Source organism: Trachemys scripta, chromosome 12, assembly GCF_013100865.1.
Source record: "Trachemys scripta elegans isolate TJP31775 chromosome 12, CAS_Tse_1.0, whole genome shotgun sequence".
Classification (NCBI taxonomy): domain Eukaryota; kingdom Metazoa; phylum Chordata; order Testudines; family Emydidae; genus Trachemys; species Trachemys scripta.
Genome location: NC_048309.1, coordinates 43,309,620 through 43,321,455, shown reverse-complemented (window position 1 = coordinate 43,321,455; position 11,836 = coordinate 43,309,620). Strand labels below are relative to the sequence as shown.

Genomic DNA, 11,836 nt, shown 5'->3' with positions numbered 1-11,836 from the left:
AGCCTTGAAGCTAGATCTTAATTATCCTAACTCCCTAGCTCCCTGCCTTGATACTCATGGGATGGGCACTGCCTAGCGGAGCGATGGCTGGGGGTCCTCATACTCAGGGGACTCAGCCCCTTTGCAAAGCACCCCCTGCATCTGGGCCAATGCAAGGGACAGAAGCAGCGCAGCTCCAGAACCTACAGCAATTCCCAGCGCGGCTCAGGGCTGCAGCCTCCTCATCGTTTCCTGTATCCAGGGGATGAAGGTGGAGACTCTTGTGTACACTCTGGGGGGGCGTCCATTGCTGGGTCCCCCAGAGACGATGCCCTGAGCTGTTTTCCCACACACCAGGGGGCCCCCCGAGTCACCCTGTGAAATGAAACAAGCCACAGATGGAGAACAGCTGAGTGAGGCGTTTCCTGCTGTGCTTCACTCAATGACACCCCCCTGCTATCCAGATGGTCTCTGCTTGGGCCCCCCCACAGCCCAGCCTGTCTCAACAAACCCCCAACTCCTCCCAGTCGGTCTCTGCCCCTGCGGGCCCCCCCCCAGAGAAGACCAAATATTTTCCCATTGGTTTGTACAGCACTTAGCGCAGCAGGGCCTGATCTCTGATCTTTGCTTGTGGGCCCAACTGCCACACCAGGAGCCTCATTAATAACAACAATTTATCAAGGACGCTTGGGAGTTTCACCTTGAAAGAGGCTTTGTGCTCCTTTGGGTCCCCCACACACATCATCGTGTGGCCGTTATAGTTACGATATGCCCCACCAGGGTACTTCAGACACGTCTGATCATCCAGCACCTTCAAATCCACCTCCCGGAGCACATCGGGGAGCCCCTTACTGAGTGCGCTTGTGCGGCCCCATCCGGCGACGCTGCACACGGTCCCTGGTTTCACTCGCTGATGAGCCAGGGGGAGAAGGATGAGCCCGACCTGTTCATTGAGTTCTGCCTTGTGCTCCAGCTACAAACAAGAGAGGACACAAGCACCAGAGTCAATATGAAGGTCAGTGCTGACGACAGGTAGAGAGAGAATCCAAGGAGAGGGAAACTACAGCCAATGTTTGGCCCTGGGGTCACTGGCAGTGGGCTGATGGCACGCTGACGGTACCTGCAGCACTGTGAGGTCACTGGGGTCAGGGTGATATGATGGGGTGGTATCTGCAGCACTGTGAGGTCACTGGGGTCAGGGTGATATGATGGGGTGGTATCTGCAACACTGTGAGGTCACTGGGGTCAGGGTGATAGGATGGAGTGGTATCTGCAGCACTGTGAGGTCACTGGGGTCAGGGTGATAGGATGGGGGCGGTACCTGCAGCACTGTGAGGTCACTGGGGTCAGGGTGATAGGAGGCATATGGTACCTGCAGCAATGGTAGGAGCATTGCCAGCAGATTGAGGGAAGTCTGTGGTGGATTTAGAGTTAGTGGGGCCCTGTGCTCAGCTTCATTTTTGGCACCCCCGCTCCCAGGGCCGGCTCTAGGTTTTTTGCCGCCCCAAGCAAAAAAAAATTTGGCTGCCCCCCACCCCAGCCCTGGGTTCTCACCCCCTCCACCAGTGCCCTCCCCCACCCACACCCCCTGCTACCCCAGTTCTGGGCTCTCTCCCACCCCCACCACCTGCACCCCCTGCTGCCCGAGCCCTGGGCTACCCCCCACCAGTGCTGACTCCGATGCTCCCTCCTCGCCTCCAGCCAGTCCGGCACTGGCAGGATTGGGGTAAGCAGCGTGGCTCCCGGGCCGCGCCTCAGCCCATGGTCCCTCCAGCCAGGGCTTCCGCCTCCAGGACAGGCCGGGACCAGGAGGGCAGAGCTGGGGGATCACCCCAGCAGGGGGCTACGGAGCCGGGACAGGGTATCCCCAGAGGAAGCAGAGCCCCAGAGAGCGGGACGTGGGCCCCGCATGGCAGCACCCCACCCTCTATGGCTCCGCTGCTGCTGCTGCTTCTGGCCGCCCTGCCGCAGTCCCTAGGTGGCTCGGGCTGCTTCGCCCAGCCCTGGCTGCGGCACTGGGGGGCGGCCGCTCTGCGGCACCTGCAGGCAGCTCCGTGTGCCCCGCGGGGCGGCCCCCAGCCCGAGTTCCCCCGCTCGGAGCCTGCCCGGCCCAGCTACAAGGTGCGGCACTGCTCCCCCATGGCGCAAACTGCAGCGGCCCCAGGGTGCCCCCGCGCATGAGGTGCTGCTGCTGCCAGGCCCAGCTCTAGTCTTTTGCTGCCGGAAGCAAAAAAAAAAAAAGGCCGGAATGCCGACCCTGAAAATGTGCTGCCCCAAGCACGTGCTTGGTTTGCTGGTGCCTAGAGCCGGCCCTGCCCCCTCCACAGGGTGAGCACTCTCTCATGTCCTCCATCTCCCGTTTTTCATTCCCCCCCCATTCTCCTCCTGGGGCTCAGGGCTGGGGGTGCAGAATCTGGGAGGGAGTTAGGGTGTGGGAGCGGGCTGGGGCCAGGGGTGCAGGGTCTGAGAGGAAGTTAGAGTGCAGGAAGAGGATGAGCATGAGGCATCTGGCCAGGAGTTAGAGTGCATGAGGGGGTTCAGGGCTGGGGCAGGGGGTTGGGGTGTTGGGCAGCTCCCATTTGGTGTGGGAGGTGCAGGGAGTTCAGGTGGCTCTGCATGGCCCATGTACTGCCCCCTGCAGCTCCCATTGGCTGTGATTCTCAGAGCCACCTGCCCTCCTGCCCCTTCCAGGCAGGGCTGGAACGTAAGGGCTTTAGATGCTGCAGCCTAGAGCCTAGGGCTAAGTGGGCCCCTGTCATAAATGTAAAGGGAAGGGTAACAACCTTTATGTATGCAGTAATATAAAATCCCTCTTGGCCAGAGCTACAGAATCACTTACCTGTAAGGGGTTAATCAGTTCAATTAACCTAGTTGTCACCTGACCAGAAGGACCAATGGGGAAGGAAAATACTTTCAAATTGGAGGTGGGGGAGGTTTGTTTGTGCTGTCTGTGTGTTCTCTCTTGAGACAAAGAAAAAGACTAAGCAGGTAATCGAGCTCCTACTGAAATGATACATCTAAAATTACAGAAATTATAAGTAATAGCAAGGAAATGCATTAGATTATCTTTTGGTTTAGCTTGTGAATTTTTCCTATGCCAAGAGGAAGGTTTATCCCTGTTTTGTAACTTTGAAGTTGAGCTTAGAGGAGAATCCTGTGTTTTACAGAGGTGCTTCTTTTACTTTTTTTTTTTTTAATATAATAAAGTTCTTCTTTTAAGAACCTGATTGGTTTTTAGTGTCCTAAAAACCCAAGGGACTGGACTGTGCTCACCTTGTTATCCTATTTGGTTGATATATTATTCTCAAGCCTCCCCAGGAAAGGGGGTGAAGGGACTTGGGATATTTTGGGGGGGGGATAGGGCTCCAAGTGTCCCCTCCCTGAATGTTTGTTTACATCACTTCGTGGTACCAGCAATACCGTCCAAGGACAAGGAAAGGAATTTGTGCCTTGGGGAAGTTTTTAACCCAAGCTGGTGGGATATAAGCTTAAGGGGTCTTTCATGTGGGTCCCCACATCTGTACCCCAGAGTTCAGAGGGAACCCTGACAGCCCCAGAGTCATGGGCTGCAGTCCCTAAAGCTCTGCCCCCTTTCTAAATCTGGCCCTGAAAGCTGGAGGACTTAGGAGGAGCAGGGGCAGCCACGAATCTGGAGAGAAGCAGCAGTTTCTCTTGCAAAGCACTGCTTCTGTCCAACCAGCTGCGCAGCTGCCCTGTGCTCCTCCTGCATCCTCTGGCCAGTGTTCACAGTGCTCCCACCACACGCACCTCTTGCCTTCTCCCCTGAGGCTGTGGGTGAGCCTCCCTCCCTGCTTCCCACAGCTTCTACCCCTCTCCTGTGGAGCAGCCCCTCCGCAGGGGGTGCACCAGAGCTGAGCTGCCTGCATGCCCAGCCCTAGGGTCCCCTGTTGGGGGCCTGGTGCCAGGGCACTGTGTTTCATGGTAAATCCGCCCCAAAGGGAAGTGATCATTCCCCTCTATTTGGCACTAGAGAGGCCACACCTGGAGTACTGTGTCCAGTTTTGAGCCCCCCACTACAGAAAGGATGTAGACAAATTGGACAGAGTCCAGTGGAGGGCAACAAATGATCAGGGGGCTGGAACACATGACTTACGAGGAGAGGCTGAGGGAAGTGGGGTTATTTAGTCTGCAGAAGAGAAGAGTCAAGGGGGATTTGATAGCAGCCTTCAACTACCTGAAGGGGGAGTTACAAAAAGATGCAACTCGGCTGTTCTCAGTGCTGGTAGTTGACAGAACAAGGAGCAATGTTCGCAAGTTGCAGTGGGGGAGGTATAGGTTGGATATTAGGAAACACTTTCACTAGAAGGGTGGTGAAGCACTGGAATGGGTTACTTATGGAGGTGGTGGAATCTCCATCCTTAGAGGTTTTTAAGGCCTGGCTTGACAAAGCCTTGGCTGAGATAATTTAGTTGGTGTTGGTCCTGCTTTGAGCAGGGGATTGAACTAGATGACCTCCTGAGGTCTCTTCCAACTCTAATCTTCTGTGATTCTATTATTCTGATTTCAGGTCACAGGGGGAAGGGTGATGGGATGGGAACAGTACCTATAGCAGTGTGAGGTCACTGGAGGTGGAGTGATGGGATGGGGCAGTACCTGCAGCAGTATGAGATCTCTTGGGGGGGGGGGGGGGTGGGATAGGGGCTGTACCTGCAGCAGCATGATGTCGTTATTATTGGGCGCCTCCTTGTCATAATCCTGGTGGGGGTATGGGCGTCTCACAGGGATCACTTGTCGGCTCAATTCATTTTTGGTAATGTTGTGGGCTCCCAGGATGACAATGATCTTGCTGCAAAAGCCAAGAGCAACATGTGGGTTGTAGGGGCTAGAACATGTATATGCTATGGGATGGGCACACGTGGGTCTGACACAGGAATGCAGCTACTTGTGGGGACAGGGCAGCCTAGGGTCTAAAGAAATGATTTCGGACTCAGCTCCCAGCCAGTAAAAATGTAAAATACCCATTGACACATTGCTGTCTCTGATCCAGACCCAGGACTGGAGACTGGCTGTCTGGGGAATGGGAGATGAGGCCTTTTCCCCTCTAGCAGGGCTGCCTCCGATCCATCTTGGGAGAGAGACTGGCTTGCTCAGGTGGGCTGGGCATGCCACAAGGGTCTTTCCCCTATGGCGGGCACTGGCTCCAGCACAAAGCATCTGCAAAGAGGTGTTGGGGTCCCAGCCTATGTCTTCACCAGCCCTTGTGCTGTCCCACAAGCGGCTTCACTCCCTATTGTCCTCCCAGCCCCTGGGTCTCAGCTTCCCTTATCCCTGTGACCCCTCCCGGCTAGATCGAGACAGGGGTCCATGCCCAGACCCCCCAACCCAAAGATTTGCAGAGCTTTCCTGGGGCTGTGAGAACCTCACTGCCCCAATCTGGGCAATGGACGAGACCCCAGCTGCTCTCACTGTCCATAGCTCTATTGATTTACCCAGCATTGGTGCTGGACCATGGTTTGCAGAGGCCCCTAGAGACACACCAACGCTCCCTGAGCAGATCAGACTCTGGGCTTTGCTCTCCCAGCCTGTTGCACTCACTGTTCCTTCACTGCAACTACTATGGTGCCAGAGCTCCCCTATCACCTGCTAACCCCAACCTGCCCCAACATCCCCAACACAGAGATGCTTACACTCCATTGCAGTGAGCAGCCGTCAGCACGAAGTTCTCCGACACCAGGAACCCTCCACAGCGATACCTCTTGTCTCCATCTTGTATGTCTAGATGGGCCATGTAGGGTCTGGAGTGGGGCTGAGCTTCCCAGCCCCCGATGATCTCACCTGGTGGGAGACCAGGTTCATATAAAGGGACCCATTTTCTCACTGGGCCTGGCTGGGACTGAGCTCCCCATCCTGAAGGGGAGTTGCCACAACCTCAACCCATTCACTCTGATGCTTTCCTGGGGGGATCCCTGTACCTGGAACCCTGCTAACTATGTGCTCTGCCCCAGACTAGACACCCCAGGGGGTGGGAGGGTAAATCTACAGCTCTAACCTCTCTGGGTGGCAAATCAGTGTAAAACACATCGGGAGTGGGTCAGTAATTGCTCTGCCTTGAGTTAATGGATTTGGGAGGCAAAGTCAACCAGTTTCTTAGAACACACCTCCTCTCCTCAACATTTTGGCATTTTTCTTCAAAATCTGATTATTTCCCCCAGTTTTTGGCACTTTTCAGCTAAATATTTGTAAATTTTTGGTCACCAATTTTGCCAGAGCAGGGATAGTTAATTATTTTTTGTCAAGGTCCAAATTTCTTGGTCAAGGTATAATCAAGGATAGACTCCACAGAACATAATACTAAAAAGCCAACAATAATGATAATAATAATTAAATAAAAAGATTTTGGGTTCCATTCAAAAGTGTCCAGCAGTCCAGATGTGGTCCACGGTCCCCCTATTGACTAGCTCTACGTGAGAAAGTAAGAAGGAATGGCAAGGTCTGTAACAATAAAATGTAGTCTACCATCTGTTTATCCCTGCTTCCTTCCCTACCCCTGACCCATTACTGCTTTTGTTTCTCCAAATGTTTGTCAGATTTCCAAGAACTAAGGCAACATTATATGCACACCTGGCCAGCAAATTTGAACTAAACACTGATCCCCTAAAGCATTGGGAAGAGGAAGTAGGCCAATTATTTTCTGCTAACCAAATGGAAACAAATTTTAGCCAGTGCTATGAACTCCTTTTTGGACCTACATTTAAGATTAATTCCACAGGAATATGGAGGATGTATTGGACCACTCTTCAATCTTTCAAAACAGATGCTGCTAAGACAGACAAATATTGGTGCTGTAATGCGACAGATGCTGACATAACCCATACACTCTGGAAACGCACGTAGCTGCTTTGGGCGGAATTGAATTGGAGAGGGTTTTTTTTTTCATTCAAATAAAATTAAACATATTTTTTCAACCTAATGGGTTTTAATTGGAAGCAGAACAAATCTGAAAGACTCTGGCTAAGCAGAGCACTAACAGTGGTGGAAAGACTAGTTCCACAAAAACAGAAAACCAAAAAGCGACCAACAATCAAAGATTGGACCAAAGACACCCTAAGCTTGGCAGTAAAGAACGGTAGACTGTGTGTAGTGTGGTGGAGTGGCTAAGGGGTGTGACAGGAAGTATAAGAGGGGCCTCTAGCCCAGTTGAGCCTGAGCCAGGGAAGGAGACAGATGTCCGGGGCCTGCTGCAGACCCCAGGTTCTGCTGCCGAGTCAAGGATCACCCTGACTCCAGAGGAAGCTGAGAGTGGAGGGGACTGACCAGGATTGCTGGCAGGTTAATACCCCGATGAGACAGAGGACCCCTGGACTACGGAACCCCTTGCTCAGACTGTGGTAAGAAGTAGCTGAGGGAAAACAGATGCTGGTCCAGTTTGTCTGTCAGAACCTCAGTCAGTGTGTTGTGGTGGGATCCTCACTGACTCATCTGCCATTGTTAGAGCCCTGCGCTGTGACCCAGTGGAGTAGGGTGGGCCCGGGTCCTCCCTACTCCTGTTGCCTGGGGTGGCAACATCACCACCTTAGGATGAATGGCCTGTTTGTTGTTATGCCAGGCCTGAGGGTCAGCACCACCAAGCCTACTTGGTGACTCAGCCCTACCCCACTAAACGGGCCTCGGGTCCGGACATCTGATTCGCTAACTCCCCAATAGTGGGTGGTGCCCCAGTGACATAGTGAGGCAGAGGGGGAGGGACAATCGCTAACCCACTAAACTGTTACAGAGATACCCAAGAAAAGTTGTTAGAGATATGAGATGCTTTCCTGGAAATATCCGAATGATCTGACCAAATGCATGGGCCCCCCCTCACCTCCTCTTCTTCTCTATCCACTTCCTTTCCCTTCCCACTCCCCATCTCTATCCCCCTCCTCTGAGTTTTGCTTCTAGTCATTTTCTTCCTTTAATAATTTTTCTTTAGTGGGATTTTTATAAGCAAATTGTGTTTGTAAATTGTGGAGTACAGTGAGGGATTGATATTCTAACCATTCATATTACAGATAACATGTTAAGCCTAGCTAAAGTGAGTAGCAAATACTTAATATCGTATGAGAAGTTTTGGTATTATGAGGTGTTTATGTATATTTTGTTGTTTGTTTTCTCACTTTCTCTCTCTGTCTTTTCAAAAAATTAATAAAAATTGAATAGAAAAAAACCCGAAGTTTGTGGGCTTTTAATGAAAAGTCAAATTTCCCATGGAAAAATAAAAGCCTCTTCAGACCAGTTCAGAACAAGTCTCAAAACACATGGGTCTCTGGGCATGAAATAAAATCTAGACAATCAATGTAAAGACATCAGGGTGGAGGGGATAGAAGGGCAAGGGAAGAGCTAGTGAAGCTGTAGGACAATGTTGTCACAAGGACAAATGGGGATAAACTGGGCAGGGATAGATTGAGGTGGAAATGAGTCTCTGACCACCAGAGGGATGTAGGATTTAGGAACTGCGAGACTGAAACATTTGCTTTAACCCCGGGCAATCCCCCCCCACCCCCATAGGCAGGCACTCGTATGGGTTAACCCACCGCTGGTTCTGTGGGGTTAGCTGGCCCCTGGGAAATTTCCAATGCTATCAGCCAAGTTTAAATCACAGGTAGAGCTGAACCATTTTAACTACAGATGTGGTTTGAAATCAGTTTATTTAAACCAATGCAAATCTGTGTGTAGCTCACCCCTGACCATTTTCAGCGATGACTTAGTAATGTTAATTTGGCATCCAAATCAACCAGGCTACTTGAAAATCTGTTGCTGTTATTTGCATATGGTGCAACAAACATCAACCAGGGCCCCCCCTTGTGCCAGGTGCTGCACAGACCCCAACCAAGATCAGCACCTCTATTATGCCAGGTGCTGCACTAAGTCTGGCTGAGATCAGGGCCCCATTGTGCTGAGCACTGCCAAGACCCTGACCAAGATCAGGGCCCCATTGTGCCAGGTGCAGCACAGCCCCTTCCCTAAACAACTTCAATGTAATGTGACAGCACAGACAAAGGAACTAGAACCCAGGAGTCCTGACTCCCACCCCCCCATGCTGCTCTAACCTCTGGACCACACTCCCAAGTTAGGGATAGAGCCCAGGAGTCTGGGCTCCCAGACCCTACTTAAGATTCCCCTGTGTCTCTCTTCTGCTCTCAGTCTCTCTCTGTGTCTCAGGGGGTTATCTTGGTACCAGCTCAGCCACCCGGGTTCCATCGCCCCCAACTCCAAACCCTTCCCTAGCTGGGTCCTAGGAGCCAGCGATCGCCATGGCAGAAGCATCTGAGTCTGGGGAGGAGCCAGGATTTGTAAACAGCACAGAGAGCTGCCAGCTTCATTCCCCACAATCCCTCATCCCCCAACACTCACCAGCCCCAGCACCGGGGGGCAGGAGAAAGGCCACGGGCAGCAGGATCAGGATCAGCATCGTCACTGTCTGGGAAAGCGACAGTGCTCGCGCCTCAGCCCTGGGGAATTTATAGAGAAAGCAGCAAACCACAGGTCACGTATGCTCTTCCCTCGTGGGGAGCTGGGACCACACAGTAGCCTTCAGAAACCTCAGCATCACATTGCTCACACATTGGGGATATGAGGGAGGGACCTGGTGTCTGGAAAACAACCTCCCTCTGGGGAAAGGAGCCCAGGTGAATGTCACTCGGGGTCAGGGCATCTCTGCCCCCTCTCCCAGAGCATCTGGGATCAGGGCCCCCTGGGGTTTGCCTAGAGCCCAGCACACCTGGCACCAAGCTCATCTGGTGGGGAGTGTGGCCGACGCTGAGTCACCCCCTGGCTTGGCTCAGCTCCCCACTTCCTCCTCAGTGGGTCTTTCAGAGCAGCAAGCTAAAGACAGGGTCCTTCTGTGGTTTCCTGGAGCCCAGCCACAGAGCCCAGGGCAGACGTTCTCCCAGAGGCTGGGGAGCACGTATCCCTCAAGGTGGTGGACCTGGGGCAGCACAGATACCATGCGGATGGGCAATGGGGAAGGCCATGAAAAGCCGGCATAGGAGCCGTGTTCCTGTGAGCCTGCCCCATGGCAGACATGGTTGAGGAAAGAGCAAATGCCCCACACTATAAGGCTGACCACTAGGAAATGTGACCTTGGCTGTCCAGACGTTTGAATCTCTCATGCACCTACGACTCTCGGCCCCAGAAAGCAGCTTAAAATCACTCTGAGACCCCGGCCCCATTTCTCCACCAATCTCCGAGCCCCCCTGAAATGGCTCTGTTTTTTTTTATTAAGCTCCAGCATCAGGAGTCACAGAATCACCTGCAAATCTCACCTTCTTTTGTGGTAAAATTGGATGTTTCAAGTCTATGAACCTGTGGAGAAGAGCTTGAAGAAGAGACCCCTAAATGCATAAAGCTCCCTGGCCTTCTCCTCACCTGTCCCACTCCCTTATGGTGCCCCTACACCTCCATAAACAGCACCCACAAAGTGTGGGAACCTCCCTTTATCTCCCAGGGGGCGTCCTCCAACCCCTCATGAGTGGCACCTTCATGGCCAGTCTAAGATGGGAGCAGCATTTCTACCTGGGACCAGGAGGTTTGCAGCCCCAACTGGGTGGGGTCAGGGTAGGGGTCAGGTTCCCAGTCTCCAGGCGGGTGCTAGGCTGTCCCAGGGCCTGTACACCCAAACACATTGCAGGGAGACAGGACAGGCCCCTAACATCTGTGGATGAACAGCCTATTGGGCCCTGCATAGCTGGGGCTGTGTCCAGTCTGGTCCACACCATTAGATCAACTGACTCAGCCTCTGAAACTTGCTGCTATGGTGATGCACCCCCAGTTTTCCATTGCCTGGAAGATAAAACCCTCCCATCTGTAGCTGGCTGTCGGCCCTGAGGCCTGATTGACAAGCCAAGTGTCCGGGCAGGGACTTCTTCCCGTACCCCAGGCAGTGAAACCCCACACACAGCTGTCTCACGTACCCCAGGGTTTCCCCACACACAGCTGTGTCACGAATTGAAACAGTTCTCAGATCAGACATTAGGAAGCATAAGGGGACCTGGCGGAAGGTGGGAGTCCAGGACTGGGATGGGGCAGGGTGCTGCAAGTCAGGAATGAGAGTCACCAGCAGAGACCACCCATGCCCATGGAAAGGGGGAGGGGGCAGAATGAGGGTAGTGGCTTCAGCAGTGTTACTGAGCATGCTCAGTCCAAGCCATGTAGCAAATTTGGGGTTGGGGGGAATCTGACCCCGCATCCCCCCCCCCCCACACACACACCACCTCAGGCCCACACCAGCAAGATTATTAGAAGTCTACATCTTTGTCTGTTAATTTGTCATTTCTTTGCTCCCCATTTGCGAGTCATTTTCTTTTACTTCTGATTCTCAGTAACTTTTCAAGACCAGGTTTGTTTTCTCGGTTTGATGTTTCATATCTGCCTGGCCCCCTGCCTGTCTGGGTTCCAGATAATGGGCAGTGGAGAGGAAGGAAGCTCACAGGATTTAACCTCAGAAGACATTTCATAGACTAGAACCAAAGAGATATCAGGGTGGAAGGGAACTGGAGAGGTTACCTGATTCAGCCCCCTGTTGTGAGGCAGGACTACATCAACCTAAGCTATCCCTGATAGGTGTTTGTCCAATCTGGTCTTAAAACCCTCCATTGATGGGGATTGCACAACCTCCCTTGTGATCGGATTCTAGACATTAACTCCATTTAGGGTTAGAAAGTTTTTCCTAACAACTAACCTCAATCTCCCTTGCTGCAGATTAAGCCCATCACTTTTTTTCCTGCCTTCAGTGGACATGGAGAACCACTGACCCCTGTCCACTTTATAACATATTGGGAGATTGTTCTGAGGTCCCCTGTCAGCCTCCCCTTCTCTAGACTAAACATACTCATTTTTTTCACCTTTCCTTTTAGCTCAC

The 11,836-nt window shown here is 52.6% G+C and overlaps 1 protein-coding gene across 1 annotated transcript; it reads right to left on the bottom strand.

Annotated features, from left to right (window-relative positions):
- Positions 1 to 204: 204 nt before the first annotated feature.
- Positions 205 to 9,400, bottom strand: LOC117885904 (mast cell protease 1A-like). Its single transcript, XM_034787437.1, has 5 exons — positions 9,331 to 9,400; positions 5,628 to 5,775; positions 4,648 to 4,786; positions 680 to 952; positions 205 to 354 (listed from the first exon to the last, which is right to left on the bottom strand). Exons 1-5 carry the CDS (start codon positions 9,386 to 9,388, stop codon positions 205 to 207), a joined length of 768 nt encoding a protein of 255 aa, XP_034643328.1. The 5' UTR covers positions 9,389 to 9,400.
- Between the last annotated feature and the right edge of the window lie 2,436 nt (positions 9,401 to 11,836).